General features: G+C 39.2%; 1 protein-coding gene across 1 annotated transcript in view; it reads left to right on the top strand.

The window, feature by feature from the left end:
* Nucleotides 1–1,118: 1,118 nt before the first annotated feature.
* Nucleotides 1,119–17,404, top strand: part of LOC110900424 — a 30,188-nt gene continuing 13,902 nt past the window's right edge. The window contains exons 1-7 of the mRNA XM_035982121.1: nt 1,119–1,185; nt 1,276–1,335; nt 1,486–1,524; nt 1,677–1,868; nt 2,032–2,184; nt 2,264–2,404; nt 2,622–2,912. Coding sequence (XP_035838014.1) covers nt 1,119–1,185; nt 1,276–1,335; nt 1,486–1,524; nt 1,677–1,868; nt 2,032–2,184; nt 2,264–2,404; nt 2,622–2,912 — 943 coding nt within the window. The remainder of the gene's footprint in view (nt 1,186–1,275; nt 1,336–1,485; nt 1,525–1,676; nt 1,869–2,031; nt 2,185–2,263; nt 2,405–2,621; nt 2,913–17,404) is intronic.

A 17,404-nucleotide genomic window follows, 5' to 3' on the forward strand; every position in this document is an offset into this window, starting at 1 on the left:
GTGTTTTAGCGTCCTTTAAAGGTCTGCTATTAATTTGCAATGAAAGGATGTTTTGTGAGCTCATTCTTTGGAATCCAACAACAAGGCGCTTTAAAATTTTGGCCGATGACTACTTTGATCGTAATTTTGAGCGAAACGCTGATACTGGTGGAATGTACTTTGACGACTGAACGATCTCAAAGTTCTCCACATCAATCGTTACCGTAATGTTCTTAATGCACGAGTTTACTCACGTCGTCGTGAGTCATGGAGAAAGATAAATTCATTGAACGTCACTAATTATGCTTCAACATATTATTCATGGTCTCCCGGAATTTATTCTGGTAGAAGCATTTATTTTATGGTTTCCAATTATTGGTTTCCACCAGGTGAGAGACACATGGTAGCTTTCGACGTTGTTTCCGAAACTTTCAGCACAATTCCTTTTCCCGAGGTTTTGGATTTGAATCCTTGGCAAGGACATTTTTTGAGCATTGAAATGAAGTTGCACGTCATTGTTGTTGGACGTTCTGAAAACCTATATGCTGATTTGTTCAAATTTGAAGATGAGTCTTGGGTCAAGGTGTTTTCTTTCAATACGCTTCATGTTGTTGATTATTTTGAAAGGCGTCGAAGGAATAATATAATTCAAGACAACAAGTGGCTCATAACAAGCATTTGGGGTGATATTGTTGAAGTTGACCTTTCCAACGACTCTTTTGAGTATCTACAACATGTTGATGACTACACCGGTCCTAAAGGAGCTTTATTTATCGAGACAACTATGTCGCCTATAGTTTAAAAATTTTTATATTATTGTTTCAAGTTCTTCATCTTATATCCTATCTGAAACTGAATAACTAAAGACCTTTTTATATTTTATTTTTTCATTGGTTTAATATAGCATTTGAAGTTATGTATTCACCTAAATTGGGTTTTGTTTCTGTTTGTAATTTTTATAATTTTTGTGATGCATTTATATTGTGGTTGTATAATGTTAATTTAGGATAATATAATTGACGTATCAATTACTATATAATACATAAGAATGTTTAGAATCTCATACTTAAATACATTTAAACTTTACTACAATTTTTGATTGTCGCATTCTTAAATCGTATCACATTATAGTTTCAGGAATGTCTAAAAGAAAAAACGAGTTTTCATCTGAATCTTACAACAAAGGAAAAGAAAACATTTCTAACGGTAATGTCGTTAATTTAAATATCGATTTATATTTCATAAAGTTTTATTTTATGTACATCTTTATACATAATTTAATCATGTTAATTACAGGTGTTTCAGCCATCTTAAATACGAATGCATCTACAAATATTTCAACTGGTAATACAATTGGTAATTTAAGTTGTTATAAATATTCAAACCTTTTTAGTTTACCAGAAAAATTAAATTAATTTTTTATATTGTATTACGTTTATTTTTTATCATGTATATCTTAACAAACAATCTGTTTTGCTAAACTGTGTATTTTTTATTCCCTTACAGTTCGTAGAGGTAGAAGGCCATTATCGACAATTACTAACGGTACTAATTTACTAACTTTTTTAGTTTCCTGTGTTTGTACATTGATGTTAAATGATTTTTAGCTATTTTTTCCATATTGTTTCTATATTTAAAACACATCAGTATTATCCATTGTTACTTTATAAAATTAATTTTTTTGTATGTTGTTTTAGTTGTCGTTCCCACTGTAACACAAGATCAGGCAAGACATAGTCGGAAAATTAGGAAAGTATTATTGGATAACAAAAGATCTAAATTACATGGATGTCCATCAAATGTTGACCATACAATGGTCATAACAACTGATTCGATACCAACTCCTTCTATTCCGACCGTTACACAACAATTATCTGTTATATCTGAAGGTTAGTTTTTATTATTTTTTTTATATTTATAATAGCCGTATTTAAAATAACTTATTTTACTAAACTTGCATTTCACAATATTGCTATATATGTTTAATTGAACGTAATCATATTTTTTTAATGTTATCTTTATATACCAATATTTTATAATTTGTATATATAGATAACAGCCGTTTAAGGGAAGTAAATTTGGAGAATACAAGATCTCCTCTGAGAAATAGTATATCATATTCCAATAGGAATATACTTAGCTCTCCTGATCTAGAAGCAACTCCAAATGTCATTCCTAATCGAACTGGATCATTCATGGCAACAAGTAAATACTTATTAAGTTTTATACACTTCAATGTTTTTGTGTATAAATTTATATCATGAAGATTTTATATATATTATAGGTAATTTAAGTTGTCTTACGAATAATGGTACTCAACCAGCAGACGCTACTCCCAGTCATATTGTGTTTAACATTACGTCATTTAGTGGCACCTCCGGTATTCTTCAAAATTCTTCTTTTGAAAGGTTGTCATCCGGTAAATGTAAGTTAATTGGTAGACCACGAATTACTTCTCCGATACCAATTATTGACTTTACCACATAGCAGATTGTAGTTCAAGATCCCTTGAAAGGTGTTTCAAAAGGTACATTTCTAATAATTTGTATTCTTCGGTCCATAAAGTATTAAATTTGTCGACATAATGTTATCTTCTTTATTAAATAACAGTGTTAACATTTTTTTGTTGATTTTCACAACAGATTATTTGGACCATGGTGACCAATGCGTTACTTGTGAAGTATGTAATGCAAAGTTGCGGAATGCAGAAAAAGGAAAAGGAAGAAAAAAGGATGGAAAAGTTTGTTATTTCATTTGTTGTTCTTATGGCATAGTAGAGCTTCCAGATTACAAAGATGCCAGAGGAAGTTATCGAATCCTGTTTACTAACAATGGTGATGAAAGCAAGCATTTTTTGAAAAATATTCGCCGTTACAATTCAATGTTCGCATTTACTTCAATGGGTGGTAAGGTTGATTCGACGGTTAACAGAGGCAATGGTCCTTTTTGCTTTAGAATTTGTCACACCCTCAAATGACCACCTAGGGAGTGTCCCTGTTAGGCGTGTGACGACTAGCAATGAGCCACCAATTACATTGAATCCATAAGTTTAAAATAAGGTTTCATCATTTAATAGTAATAAAATCCAAACATAAGTAATTTGAAAACCATCATGTTCAGCGGAAGCGTTGACGTAACATAATGTAAATACTTTCCAAACAACCACAGTAAATAAATGTTTGGTAAATAAGCTCATCAATGCAACCATGACCACTCACGCCCTCCAGCCAGCAAGTTCCTGTTCCCAAGTACCTAACGACCTGCGAGCATGTAACAAGTGTATCAGACAAAGCTGGCGAGTTCACAGTTTTTAGAAAACGTTGTTACCAGTTGTATGTAAAACAGTTCAATAACCAGTGCAAGTAATATTGTTAATATCTCAATTCCGAACAAGACGGCTCCTGATATACATGACTGCCCTTCCCACGTACTCCTATCTAGTACTGGGCCTCGACTGGGTCATTAGTTCACATCCGTCCTATCTAGGAGCGGTGTGAGGGTGCCAAACCTAAGTAGCGCTACCAACTAATACCCGTTACCTTCCAGGTAACATAATAAGGGACTTACAAGAATGATAGGTGAGAATATTAACCAATATACCCGTTTTTACCCAAAAGACTTATCCCTCCACGGGATACCCCCTGATTGTCCCCAACCACTGGGACACATGCTCGAATGTAGTGAACTCACCTTTGGTTTGCTCGGTAAGATTAAAGCACGTATTCCAAGTTGATCAATTGGTCCCTATGGTGGTTACCACTAACCGTTAGAATCTTGTTCTACCAAACCGCGTATGTAACAACTTGTAACAATTAACATGTAGCCACAAAATAATCATTCGAATTTCATACATTTCACGTAGTGTGTTCACCTCTCGACCCATCCCAATAAACATGTGTTTATTAGTCCAGTTACACAACAGTCCCAATAACTAAAGACACATATCATCATTCGATAATGGCACATGTAAATCGACAGATAATCATCACCTATTTATTAAATCATAACATTCATATACACAATCTTCACTTGGAACAAAACTCCTATTTCAAGCATACAACATACATCAGTAACTAAACAGCCCCTCGTAGGGCTCGTATGAGTTTGCGGCCCAACTAGATTCCAGGCCCAAATAGCCTGTGCAAACAGTCAAAAGTTCCAGCCCAGATCAGTATATACTACCAACTATGCAGTTCACAATGGCAATTGTTCCAACCCAAATGCTAACTGTGCTTATGGTCAGTATTTCGGTCCAATGATTTACTCTTTTACTTCCAGCTCATATTCCAACTAAGTTAAATTTCTATCATTCCCATTTATCAATTCCATTAATCCACTTTCCTTCACTTATATTGGACCTCTTATTAATTTATATTATTAGTTACACTACCTTAAATCATCACCTCATTGTTATTCCCAATCAATCAGATCCATCATAATTGTGATCCCCTATGCACATTACCAAATCACACGGTCCAATCAGAACATGTGTGGTCCACTAATAATTTGTATGATAATAATGCAAACATACGATTCACTTTCATGTTTCATGCAATTACCCATCAATGGCTAGAACAAGACACCCTAAGTATCGATTATCATGCAACCATACATAACTCAACAGTTTGTTTATCATGATTATATGTTCACACAAAATCATAGTTAACTTGGATAAAGAATCACTAACCAAAGCCTTAATCGGTCCAGGCGATGTCTCGCAATGGGGAAGGGTATGATTCCAGCCAACGCACAGTAGATGGTGGGAGGTAGGGTTTTTATTATTCAGTGCACATGAGGTTACGTATTCATGGGTTCACTTCTTTTATACGTTATCGCTTTCTATCCTAAGCACATAACAGTTTCTATACAAACATCATGTTCCGAAAATACTAGCACCACTCTAATCCCCTTTTTCATAACCGTGTATCTTCATAACCCTCCCCATAATTCGTGCCAATTATATGAAACCACAATTCTATCTAACAAGCAAGTCCTAGTTTCATTCTTCTTCTACAATAGAAAGCTCAATTTAAACCAAATAGTATAATAGCTTTTTGTTTGAGATGGCAGTTCATTATTTAATCAATATTACATACTCAAACATCCTTTAACATTCAAACTATCAATATATATATTCTTATTCACATGGCCGCCACTTTCTTATTCAAGGTTATCCAAATACACATTGATCAAGGTTATCCACTTTTATCAAAACATTAGCTACAAATGGCCGCAATTTTCTTATTCATGGTTATCCACTTTTATCATGCACATGAGTAATACACAAAACATCACATACAAGCATAATCTATGGCAACGATCTGGTATCGACACACTATGCATGACAAGAAGATCTGATTTGCAACAAGGTGAGAGTATACTGACCGAGGGAATTAAGATGCTAGGGGGACTCAAAGGATAAGCTTCACGAAAAGATGTTGTCATCGGGTCTTGATGAGAGGAAAGGAGAAACTAGGGTTAGCATATGTTTGTAATATTGAGTCTCACGTGTGTATATACGCTGATGCTAGAAGCCGGCCCAAGTCTACCATCCATTTGGGCTCTACTAAGCCTAATCATAGGTCCGATGTCATTGGGTTTATTCGTGTGTTTAGTTTGGGCCCCGGGTGTGCGTGTGTGTGCGTTGTGACCCAACATACACGTGGCCCAACTATACCAGCATGTTAACTAACCAAGTTATCTACACGTTTAAGTTTAACGGAGTTATTAGCGAGAAGTTACAATTGCAAGATTAACGTTACATCATCCAAGTTCGGGTTGTCACATCATCCCCAACTTGAAAGAAATTTCGTCCCGAAATTTGACAAACAATACAGAGGAGTGAAGCGATAGGAACTCAAATTAAACTATATGCAACACTACACACATAATAATCAAGCATTACACACAATCACTAATCATCCAGATAACTATGCAGACACAACGTAAACCAAATTGTAGAAACAGAATCGCGAAGTCAGTCGGGTACCACATCATCCCCAACTTGAAAGGGAATTTCGTCCCGAAATTCGTCAATGATGTCAGAAGTTGATTCCACCGTTTAAATGAGTCGAGGACACCAAAGCTTCCCCTGATCATTGCGTTTAAATAACAAAGAAATCATAACCGTTCCATCGGACAAACATTACCTTAAATTCGAGACTTAAATGACATTGTGCACATTACCTAATTCGTCGGGTATCCCGAGTTTGTAAGTCATGTTATCTATTCTTCCCAGAGTGTTGTATGGCTCAAAGTGATGTAGGTTAAGCCCGTAACGCTTCCCAAGCGTTCCACACCCTCCCAGGGTGAGACTTTCAACAAGATACGATGGCTTACAGCGATCTTCCTGTGTTTCCTAAGTCCATCAGCTTTCCTGACGGTCACTCGTTGTCGCCAGACGATTTCCAATCCAAGCAATCTCCCCAGGAGTTTCAAGTACAAGTCGTGGACCAATATTTAAGTTGTCAACCGTCTCAGTCTGGCATTATCGTCTATGTATTGCCTCAATAGTGTTGTCTGGTTACCAGAATGATAGCTGCCGCAGTAGAACTTAACCATAGGTAAGAGTCCTTCCAATTTGCACCAAAGCCAGTCACGCACCTGCTCGCAGCATGTCTTCGAGTGCCAGGAGAGTTTGTTTTCTCTAATCGTTTGCCCAACAGAGATAAGCAATGCTCTGATCCTGACGTGAGCCAAAGGTGTTGTGTATTGCCTGACATAAGTCATGCATAGATCAATTTCAGAGGTAACAGGAGTTGGCACCTCGTACTTAAAAACCGCCTCTCTCTAAGAGGAACATTCACAACTATGAAGACTCGTCAGTTTTCTTGATTGCAAGAAAAGTGTGCTGGTAACTTGAGTCCATCAAAGATCACCCAGATGATATTGTTTCTGTTTCGAGTTGTAAGTAGACCAGTAACAAAATGCAATGCAATATGTTCTCATTTCCATATGTATGTTTCTGGTTGCTAATATCCCACCTTGACTTTTCCATAAGCTAAACATCGTTCCCATGCATTGCTATGCGGGCCTTCAGGCCTGGTCATCCGTATATGGTCTTCAGGTTTTAATACATCCTATCAAAACTCAGATGGATAGAGCATCGAGACCCGTGTGCTTCACCTGCACCAGTTCCCTAAGATTGCTGTATAGTGAGGTCCATATTCGTTTCATGAAGTAGCAAATATCGTCTGACCTGCCAAAGGTTGCTTCCCCATGCCCCGCATGGGTCACTCTTGAAAACTCTCCTCCTTCAGTTCTTCAGTTTGAACAAGGCGTGTCGGATCAGGTAAGTTAGAGTCGATATTGAGCTGCAAAGCTCGTTCAAGTTTCATAGTTGTGATCATCCAAAAGTTCCCTCCCAGCGATGCCATTAACCGATTTGGCTCTGTCGAAGCCAGGGTACACGGGAGGCCCTTGTGATCGGTCTAAATAACGCATCTGGTACCGTCCAAGTGATGCCCCCCATCTAAAATCCCACGACCACGGTTTTCACCGCCAGTTGTGTGTCGTGCGGTTCCTCTTTGTAACTCCATCACGTAAGTCATTTCTCTCTCGTGTTGCGTCGGCGTGTAACTGGGGCTCTGATTCGGACCATCATGGTATACCCTCGGGTAAAGACGGTGCTCAGTGTATTGCAGAGTTGGAATTCGAAAGCTGAAAAGACGTCCTCCTGTTTCGTCTTTCACGAACACAGCACCCTGCTGTGCTTAAGAGATTTAAGCTGTGCGACCTTCGAAAATCCTGTGAGTAAGTTGCGATGGTATCTAGAGAAACCAAGGAATTGCTGCATCCCCGAAGGAATCGTTGGTGTCAATCAGTTTCCAACCAAATGGATCCTAGCAAGATCCACGTGCATTCCCACTTCGTTGGTTACATGATCATAATGCATCTCTCGAATCTAGATGTTACATTTAACAAGACTTCACACGCAATGGCTCCTCCCTCAGGAGCTCTAAAATATGATATAGATGTCGTTCATAATGTTCCTTTCTCCTTGAAATAATTTGACACGTCATCAATAAGCATAGTTGACTCATGTGATCAATAAAGCTGCTGGTGTGATGATTAGCCCAAAGGTCATGGAATACAACGTTGCAAAGGCCACACTGCGTTTGATATGTCGTTGTAGGAACATTCTCCTCTTGGTCTTCCGTCAATACATGGTCGAGGCAAACAGTTCTGGATTGTCACCCTACTGAGTTTTGGTGTCACACCCCGATCTCCACGTGTCACCGGTGGGCCCGGTGTGGGGTATGGTGACGTAGTTGGCATCATCATAGACAAACAACACAATATAATAATGCACAGCGGAAGCAGAAATAGATTCATTTCAACTTTAAATAAAATGTAATATTAAATATCACGAGTAGTTGAAACGGATCCACAGGCGGATCAAATAAAATAAGATAATTGTTCAACAGTTTTATTGTCGTCCGAGCTTGCGAGACTATTGTGGACGCTCTAGGAAACAGCCAGCCTAGTACGTGTAGTACCTGCACTTAACCTTTTGGGAAAATACGTCAGTTTACACTGGTAAATACAAATTAACTGACTCATTTTGAAAATGATTGAAAATTTATTTGAATGCACATGGCATAAATATTTTTATAACTTGGGATAATTATGCAATATAAACTTGTGAACGAATTACATGTTACTCGTGCGTTCAGTAGCCCGGGATCTTGTCCGGGTTAAAGATTAATAGACACACCACATTAAAGAGTTATACACGACGGGTGTACGCCTACACCCCGTGCTCTGGTCGTGGCCATCTCGTAAGATAATGCCAAGGATATCCGGGACATGGTCATTAACCCCCCAAAGGCTTTAAGTAAAACAAGACTGTTTAAACGAGCCGATCCAACTATTCAATTAAACACCCAAGGTGCAAGATTGGTACGCTCGATCAATCGGTATTCTATATACCGTACCCCAAGCCCGTATAGGGAAAATAAGTTAAAAAGTATTTACCTGAGTAAGTATGAATCACAGTTGGCAAGTGAGGGTAGCTTTTACTGGGCCTCCTATTCTGGAACAAAGGTTTATAATAACCTATTAGATTCCTAACGGGTCTTTTATTTAAGCCTAAGCTTAGACCGGTTAGTTTAAGGACGATACGGTTCAAGCGCACGATTAAGCGAAGACCGGATAGAATGTGATTTAGACCCGACAAGTTTGAATACTTGCATAATATGGGTATACTAAATACATTCTGGATTTTGAGACAAAAATGATAACGTTTGACCCGTTTCGGTCAATTTATGCAAACTAGTTACATAAACCGAACCCAACGCTAAAAGGGCGTTACGGGTAACCAAAAGAGTCATATGCAAGTTCCCTGAGATAATATGCTTTAAATATGATATAATATCAGCAAGTTATGTTTTATTATGCCCCGAATGAATTTAAACTCAGTTTATGCCTTATAAGGGCATTTTGGTCATTTAAAATGTTATAAAAGAGTTAAATTGGAAATCTGAGTTACAGGTCTGATTTATATAGTAATTATACTTAGTTTGACATATTATAACAGTAGGGTATGACCCGTATGCAAAACTTATCATTTAAAATCAAACTATGCACCGTAGGGGTATTTTAGTAATTTCACAAGGGCTAAAAAAATGTCAAAACTGGGAATCTGAGTTCAAAATCTTATACTTACTGTTATTATATGAAAATATGCTAAATACATCAGTGGGTATGAATCTTATATGTTTAATATGTGTTTAACGCATACTATGCGCTAAAAACGCTTAGAAAGCGATTTAGAGCCGTTTCCGGGTTTTTAAAAGAAAGCTGAGATTTTTATATATCCAGAATGCTCAAAATAATCTATTTAACAAATAAAATCAGTAGAAGAAGGTTTGGGGTCAAAAGGATGTATAAAACTCATTTTATGGCTTAAACGGTCAAAACCGGCATTAACCGAATCGACTTAGCGACCTATGATACGATCAGCCAAAAATTAAATAAAAATCTTCAAAAATCCCAAAATATTATATAACATCAGTGGGTAAAAAGTTTTATACCAAAAAGTGGCCTTAAATAGGTTATACGCTAAATGCGCCGTTTATTTAACATAAAGATATAGTTTTACGATATCGGCCATAACTCAAAATCTGGACCTCCAACTGGTCTCAAATTTTCGGTGCAAGTTTATAATTCAGAAATAAAGATTTCTACTCTTTCACTTTTCCAAAAATCATGTTTTATAACCAAAAGGGCAAAATAGTCAACTTTAAGCATAAATGGGAAACATGCATATGAATCGGTTAAGCATAGACTCAAGATGTAAAAATTCCAGAGAGTTAAACTTAAATAAAAATGGTCAAAATAAACTCTAATACAGATCTCAAACATGCATGCACGGATCCGAATCGAGAGTCAAAGAATAAGTCGTTTTATAAGACTTTCGGTTCCGATCCGAGTTTATACTAAAGATTGTCGAGTTGATCATGATAAAAACACATTCTTACATTCACTATAAAGCTATTTTTGATGATCAAACTGATTGCATGTCATCTACATTACCATTTATGCCATATTTTGCAAAAACATTTCCTGTTGACTTTTTAAGAACAACTTTGACTCGACAAATAGCATGCTTAGAGTGGGAATCAGAGAATACCCTTTTGAGGGTTTGTTTCCCACATAAATACCAACTTATAAGTGGTTTCAATTTGAGAAATGACAGAGCCAAATTCGTTTAATCGAAAAGTCAAACTATATGAACAACGGATTGACTTTTGGCTAATAATCTATGATAGAACGAATTAGAGAGGGTTATGAATGCTTACAAAGGTCCTAATGAAGCCTAGATAGGACTTGGAAGTTGCCTTGTCGATCAGATTGCTCCTGGAAACGCCTTGTGAATTCTTGCAAGTTGTGGTGTTCTTGGTTACTAACACAAGTGCTCAAGAATGATGCTTTTGATCAGATTTTATAATGTTTCAGATGTTATAGGAAGCTCACAGGTGTCCAAGACATGCATGGCCATCCATTGGTGAGTTTTAGAGGTGGAGAAAGCTGTCAAGCACTCAAAATTCGGACCCAAATAGCACTGTTCGCGAACTGCTGCATCTGGGCGCTGGGTCGCGGCCCGCGTAAGGCCTCAGGCGGGCGCCTGGGGTCTGCAGCTCCAAACTTTGCTCATTTGTTGCAGTTTTGGTCCCTGTACTTTGGTTACGATGATTTGGCCATTTATCTTGACTCGTAAACCCTCAAACTAGGTTTTTAAGAACCTTGGGACATTTACCAACATGGTAATGTCCTCGGTTAACTTTGCGCTCACCCGAAAAGTCATGAAATTCGACGTTGACGCTTTTAACCCCTCAAGTACGGTTTTGGCCATAACTTTCTCATACGATAACGAAACTTCGTGAAATTTTTACCACATATTCTAGTGAGTATATTCTAGCATTACAAAGCTTCAAGGCTGCCAAAAGTTCACTCAGAGGTACAAATTCAACATGTTGACACTTTTAGTCCCTATAGTTTGTAATTCCTCACTTTCGTGCAATTTCCGCTTCGTATGATCCATGATCCATCCGTTTAGGGTTATAAACATTATGTAGGGTTATTATAGAGTCTATTTATCCGTCGTTGACACCTTGGACCCTTACGTTCCATAGTTTTCACTGTTTGTCAATTTTAGTCCCTCTAAAGTATGTTTTCGCATATGCAAAGCCTATGACACGTGTCAATGCATCATTGGACGAAATTTTTCGAGGTGTCACATCCTCACCCCCTTAAAAGAAATCTTGACCTCGAGATTTACTGAAACAAATGAGGGTATTTTTCCTTCATCGTGGATTCCACTTCCCACGTATATTCGGGACCTCTACGGGCATCCCATTTGACTTTGACAATCGGTATGTACTTCCTTCGAAGCTTCTTCACCTGTCGATCCTCGATCGACAAAGGTTTTTCCACGAACTTCAAACTCTCATCTATGTGTATATCTGTATGCGGTATAACCAGTGATTCGTCAGCGAAGCACTTCTTCAAATTACAGATGTGGAACACATTATGTATAGCGCTAAGTTCTTCGGGCAAGTTTAACTTATAAGCAACTGACCCGACACGTTCGACAATCTCGAAAGGTCCTATATATATCTCGGGCTTAGCTTGCCTTTCTTACCAAATCGCATCACCCCCTTCCAGGGTGATACTTTAAGCAACACCTTATCACCTACATCGAAGTGAAAATCTTTGCGCTTAGGATCCGCATAACTCTTCTGCCTATCCCTGGCAGCTTTCAAACGATCGCGAATCTGAACGATCTTGTCCGTCGTCTCAAAAACGATTTCTGGTCCTGATAGTTGGACATCTCCAACTTCTGCCCAACAGATGGATGATCTACACTTTCTACCGTATAAGGCCTCAAAAGGCGCAACTTTTATGCTAGTGTGGTAGCTATTGTTGTAGGAGAATTCGATCAGTGGTAGGTTCTTATCCCAACTACCACCCAAGTCGATCGCACATGCACGCAGCATGTCTTCCAAAGTTTGAATAGTACGCTCACTCTGACCATCGGTCTGAGGATGATAGGCCGTACTAAAATTCAAACGAGTGCCCAATGATTGTTGGAAACTCTTCCAAAAATGCGACGTATATCTAGTATCTCTATCGGAGATAATAGATACAGGTATACCATGCAACGCTACAATATTATCAACGTATAATTGAGCTAACATATCGGAGCTATACGTCTCCTTGATGGGTAGAAAATGAGCTGACTTCGTCAGTCTATCTACTATGACCCATATGGTATCATTTCCCTTTCTCGTCTTTGGTAACTTGGTGATGAAATCCATTGTCACCATTTCCCATTTCCACTTGGGAATTTCAGGTTGTTGAAGCAAACCTGACGGCTTCTGATGTTCAGCCTTGACCTGAGCACAAGTCAAACATTTAGCTACATGCTCTGCTACGGACTTCTTCAAACCAATCCACCAGTAGTTTGCCTTTAAATCCTGGTACATCTTATCAGCTCCAGGATGAACGGAATATTTAGAGTTGTGGGCTTCCTGGAGGATAACGTCCCGAAGTCCTCCATAAACTGGAACCCATATTCGTCCGTTTAGTCTTAGCATTCCATCTTTGTCGTAGGATAACTGCTCCTCAGTTACTCCTAACTTCTCTTCAGGATAGTTAGCTTCCAACACAGCTTCCTTCTGTGCAGCTAACACCCTTTCTTTCAAATTATTCCTTATTTCAATGCGCTTGGCATTGATTCTGATCGGTTTCACCCTTTCTTTTCTGCTTAAGGCGTCGGCAACCACATTTGCTTTGCCTGGATGGTATCTTATCTCACAGTCGTAATCATTTAAAGTTTCCATCCATCGCCTTTGTCGCATGTTCAACTCCTTCTGATTGAACAAGTGCTGAAGGCTCTTGTGATCCGAATAAATCACGCACTTGGTTCCGTACAAGTAGTGTCTCCATAGCTTCAATGCGAATACAACTGCACCCAATTCCAAATCGTGGGTGGTGTAGTTCTTCTCGTGCACCTTTAATTGTCGAGAAGCGTAGGCAATGACCTTGCCTCTCTGCATGAGTACACAGCCCATACCAGTGTGTGACGCATCGCAATACACTACGAATTCTTCTATGCCATCGGGCAATGTCAACACTGGCGCATTGCTCAACTTCTTCTTCAGAATGTCAAAGGATTCCTGCTGCTTAGGGCCCCAATCAAACTTAATCTTCTTACGAGTCAACGAAGTTAGGGGCGCAGCAATCCTTGAAAAATTCTCGATGAATCGCCTATAGTATCCTGCCAATCCTAGGAAACTGCGAATCTCGGTAGGAGTCTTTGGCTCCTGCCAATTCATAACTGCTTCTACCTTTGCGGGATCTACTTGGATACCACGCTCGCTTACCACATGTCCAAGGAACTGGACTTCTCGAAGCCAAAATTCACACTTCGAAAATTTGGCATAAAGTTTCTCATGATGTAGAAGTTTGAGAATACAACGAAGGTGTTTCTCGTGGTCAGCTTGGTTCTTCGAGTAGATAAGGATGTCGTCAATAAAGACGATGACGAATTTATCTAGATAAGGCTTGCAGACACGATTCATGAGATCCATGAATGCGGCTGGCGCGTTAGTGAGCCCAAAAGGCATCACTAGGAACTCATAATGTCCATATCGAGTCCTAAACGCTGTCTTGTGCACATCTTCATCCTTGACCTTCAACTGATGATAGCCTGACCTCAAATCAATCTTTGAGAAATAGCTTGCTCCTTGCAACTGATCGAACAGATCGTCGATCCTGGGTAACGGATATCTATTCTTAATAGTCACTTTGTTAAGCTCGCGGTAATCGATGCACAGACGCATCGATCCATCCTTCTTTTTAACGAACAAGATTGGCGCTCCCCAAGGAGACGAGCTAGGTCTAATAAAACCCTTAGCTAACAGATCATCCAATTGCGTCCTCAACTCCTTCATCTCCGTTGGTGCCAACCTATATGGTGCTCTTGCTACTGGTGCTGCACCTGGAATGATGTCTATTCGAAACTCCACTTGCCTATCCGGTGGTAAACCGGGGAGTTCTTCAGGAAATACTTCAGGGTATTCTGAGATGACAGGGATGTCTTCAATCTTAGGCTTTGGCTCATCAATAGTAACTTGTGCCATATAAATGACACAACCCTTCTGCAGGCATCTGGATGCCTTGAGCATGGACACTTGCTCCGGCAATCCATGCTGGGTATCTCCTTGGATAGTAAGTGACTCACCAGACGGAGTCTTCACTACCACTTGCTTTCTATTGCACACAATCTGGGCTTGGTTATGCGATAACCAATCCATGCCTATCACTATATCGAATCCAGCTAGCTTAAAGGGAAGCAAGGATAATGGGAAGGAATGATTCCTAATGGATATAACACATCCATCTAGAACAGTCGAGGCGGTTTCTATGGTTCCGTCGGCTAACTCCACCTCATACTTCACACTTAAGGTTTTAACAGGTAGGTTTAACAATTTACAGAACTTATCATCTACAAATGACTTATCAGCTCCTAAATCAAATAGAACTCTAGCAAAAACATCATTTACAAGAAAAGTACCTGTAATGACGTTGTCATCTAGAACTGCTTCCTTGGCGTCCATTTTGAAGACTCTCGCATTGGTCTTCTTTCCCTCATCGGCTTTCTTAGCATTCTTTGGGCAATTAGGTCGGATGTGCCCTTTCTCGTTGCAACCATAACAAGTTGCATCCTTTAGCCTCTTGCAATCTAATGCCTTATGATCCGGGGACTTACAAATCCCACATAATTTTTGCTGAGACTGGGATCTAGACTCCTGTCTGCATCTCCCAAAATGATGCTTCCTACAAACCTTGCACCTGGGTTTCTCACCCGACTGATGATCTCCCTTCTTGAATCCCGACCCTTTCCTGTGGTCGTTGTTCCCTCGGTGTCTTTTCTCCGATCTCCGTGAGGTGTCGTCCTCACGTTTCCTCTTGTTTTCCTCCGAGCTCTTAAGAGCTCTCAGCCTGACTACATCCTGAGTGAGTGAGAGAGATAGATCAGCTACTGATCTGAACGTCGTAGGCCTTGATGCCTTAACGCTCGCTATGATCTCTGGTGCCAAACCCCCAATAAAACGGGCGATCCTTCTTGGCTCAGGGGTTACCAAATATGGCACTAATCGAGATAAGGTATTGAAGGTGGTGAGATATGCCTGACAGTCGAGGTTCTTCATCACTAGGGATACGAAATCCGACTCAATCCTTTCGACCTCATGTTGCGGGCATAAATTTTCTTTGATCAGAGCTACAAACTGATCCCATGTCATACCGTACAGTGTGGCCTTACCGGCAGCTTGTAGGAGAGATTTCCACCATGCCAGTGCATCTCCCTTAAATGACTGGGACACGTACTTTACTACGTCCCGATCAGCACACCCGCTGATATCAACAACCGTATCCATCTCATCTAACCAGGTCATACAGTCGACCGCTCCTTTCTCCCCAGAAAAATCTCTGGGTTTGCATGAAACGAAATATTTATACATACAGGACTTGCTGTGCGTTTCATGTTTCTGCTTGATCTCCTGTTTCGGGATACTGCTGTGGTTGGAGGAGTGATTATCCTCATCATTCTTCTTTGGCTCATCTTTCTTTGATACATCATTCTTAGAGGGAGGCTTGCTATGAGCCTCTGAATGATTCTTGGATTTGGAACGTGGTACAGTTCGGGTCCTACTTCGAGTCCCGCTCGATTCCCTGAATTGCCTATCAATAGCCCTGGCAACAGCATTTTCTACCAGTGCTTGTAGTTCCGCACCAGTTACATGAATCTTGGTGTTATCAGGGTGTTCCTCAGAACGACTGTTTGTTTCTTCCAATTTTGCCATGTAGCTTTAAGAGCAACATAAAAGTAAGGACAAGGACTATTTAGAAACCTAACAGTATTATCGTTCTTGACGATTTATTAACCATGGTAATAATAGCCATAATAGTTAATTTATTTAATTTCATTCAGCACTTTAACAGCATTTATCATAGAATGAAATATATATATTGGCACAATAGGCCTAGTCACTTGGACAACTTCTAAATTTTAAATTTAGATTTTTATAGGATTAAAATTTGTATAATTAAACAAATAATCCTTTGCTTGGCAGGGAGTTTATAAACCACAGCTGCCTTTTTGGTTTTATATGACATTAGTCATAACCCGTAGGTATCAAGTCACAATGAGATATATACACAGATATAATCTTTGGATAATTTATTAAAAGGGTGACTTGTGTGATTTTACAGATCACGCTTAGCCAAGAATGTTAACATGTTTACAGATGTTAACAGAGATCTGAATCTTTTTAACCAGGTTTTACCATATTGGCCAGGCCTTTTAATAAGACATTCAAGCTAGGTTTTACCTTTTTAAGATTCTTATTAAAATGGTAAATCAAAATAATAATTGATATTTTCCATTTATTTGTATATTATGTTCATGCATGTAGATAAAATGAAACTTAAATTAACCATTTTTAAATAAAAGTAGACTAGTACAACTTTGCCCTAAACGGGACTTTTACTCAAATAGCATGCCCATGCAGGGGCTAACCAAATAACAAACAAACAAAACAAACAAAACAAACCCTCGCAGGGGTTTAACAGAAACTACATACCCACGCAGGGGTAGAACAAGAGAAATATACCCACGCAGGGGTAGAATACAGGAATAAATGTCCTCGCAGGGACATGAGTAAATGAGCTAACAACACAGGATTTAATAATCCTTCTTACCCTTACCCTTGATCAAGTCAACCATCTTCTTAAACATTCCGCGGTTGTGTCGGCGATCTTCCCGCATTTCCTGTCGCAATTCCTGCCGCACGTCGTTTATCCCTTGCAGGATTTCTTGGACTTGCGGTGGCGACATCATCGGTGCCGGCGGCGG

Source organism: Helianthus annuus, chromosome 13, assembly GCF_002127325.2.
Source record: "Helianthus annuus cultivar XRQ/B chromosome 13, HanXRQr2.0-SUNRISE, whole genome shotgun sequence".
Taxonomy (NCBI): domain Eukaryota; kingdom Viridiplantae; phylum Streptophyta; class Magnoliopsida; order Asterales; family Asteraceae; genus Helianthus; species Helianthus annuus.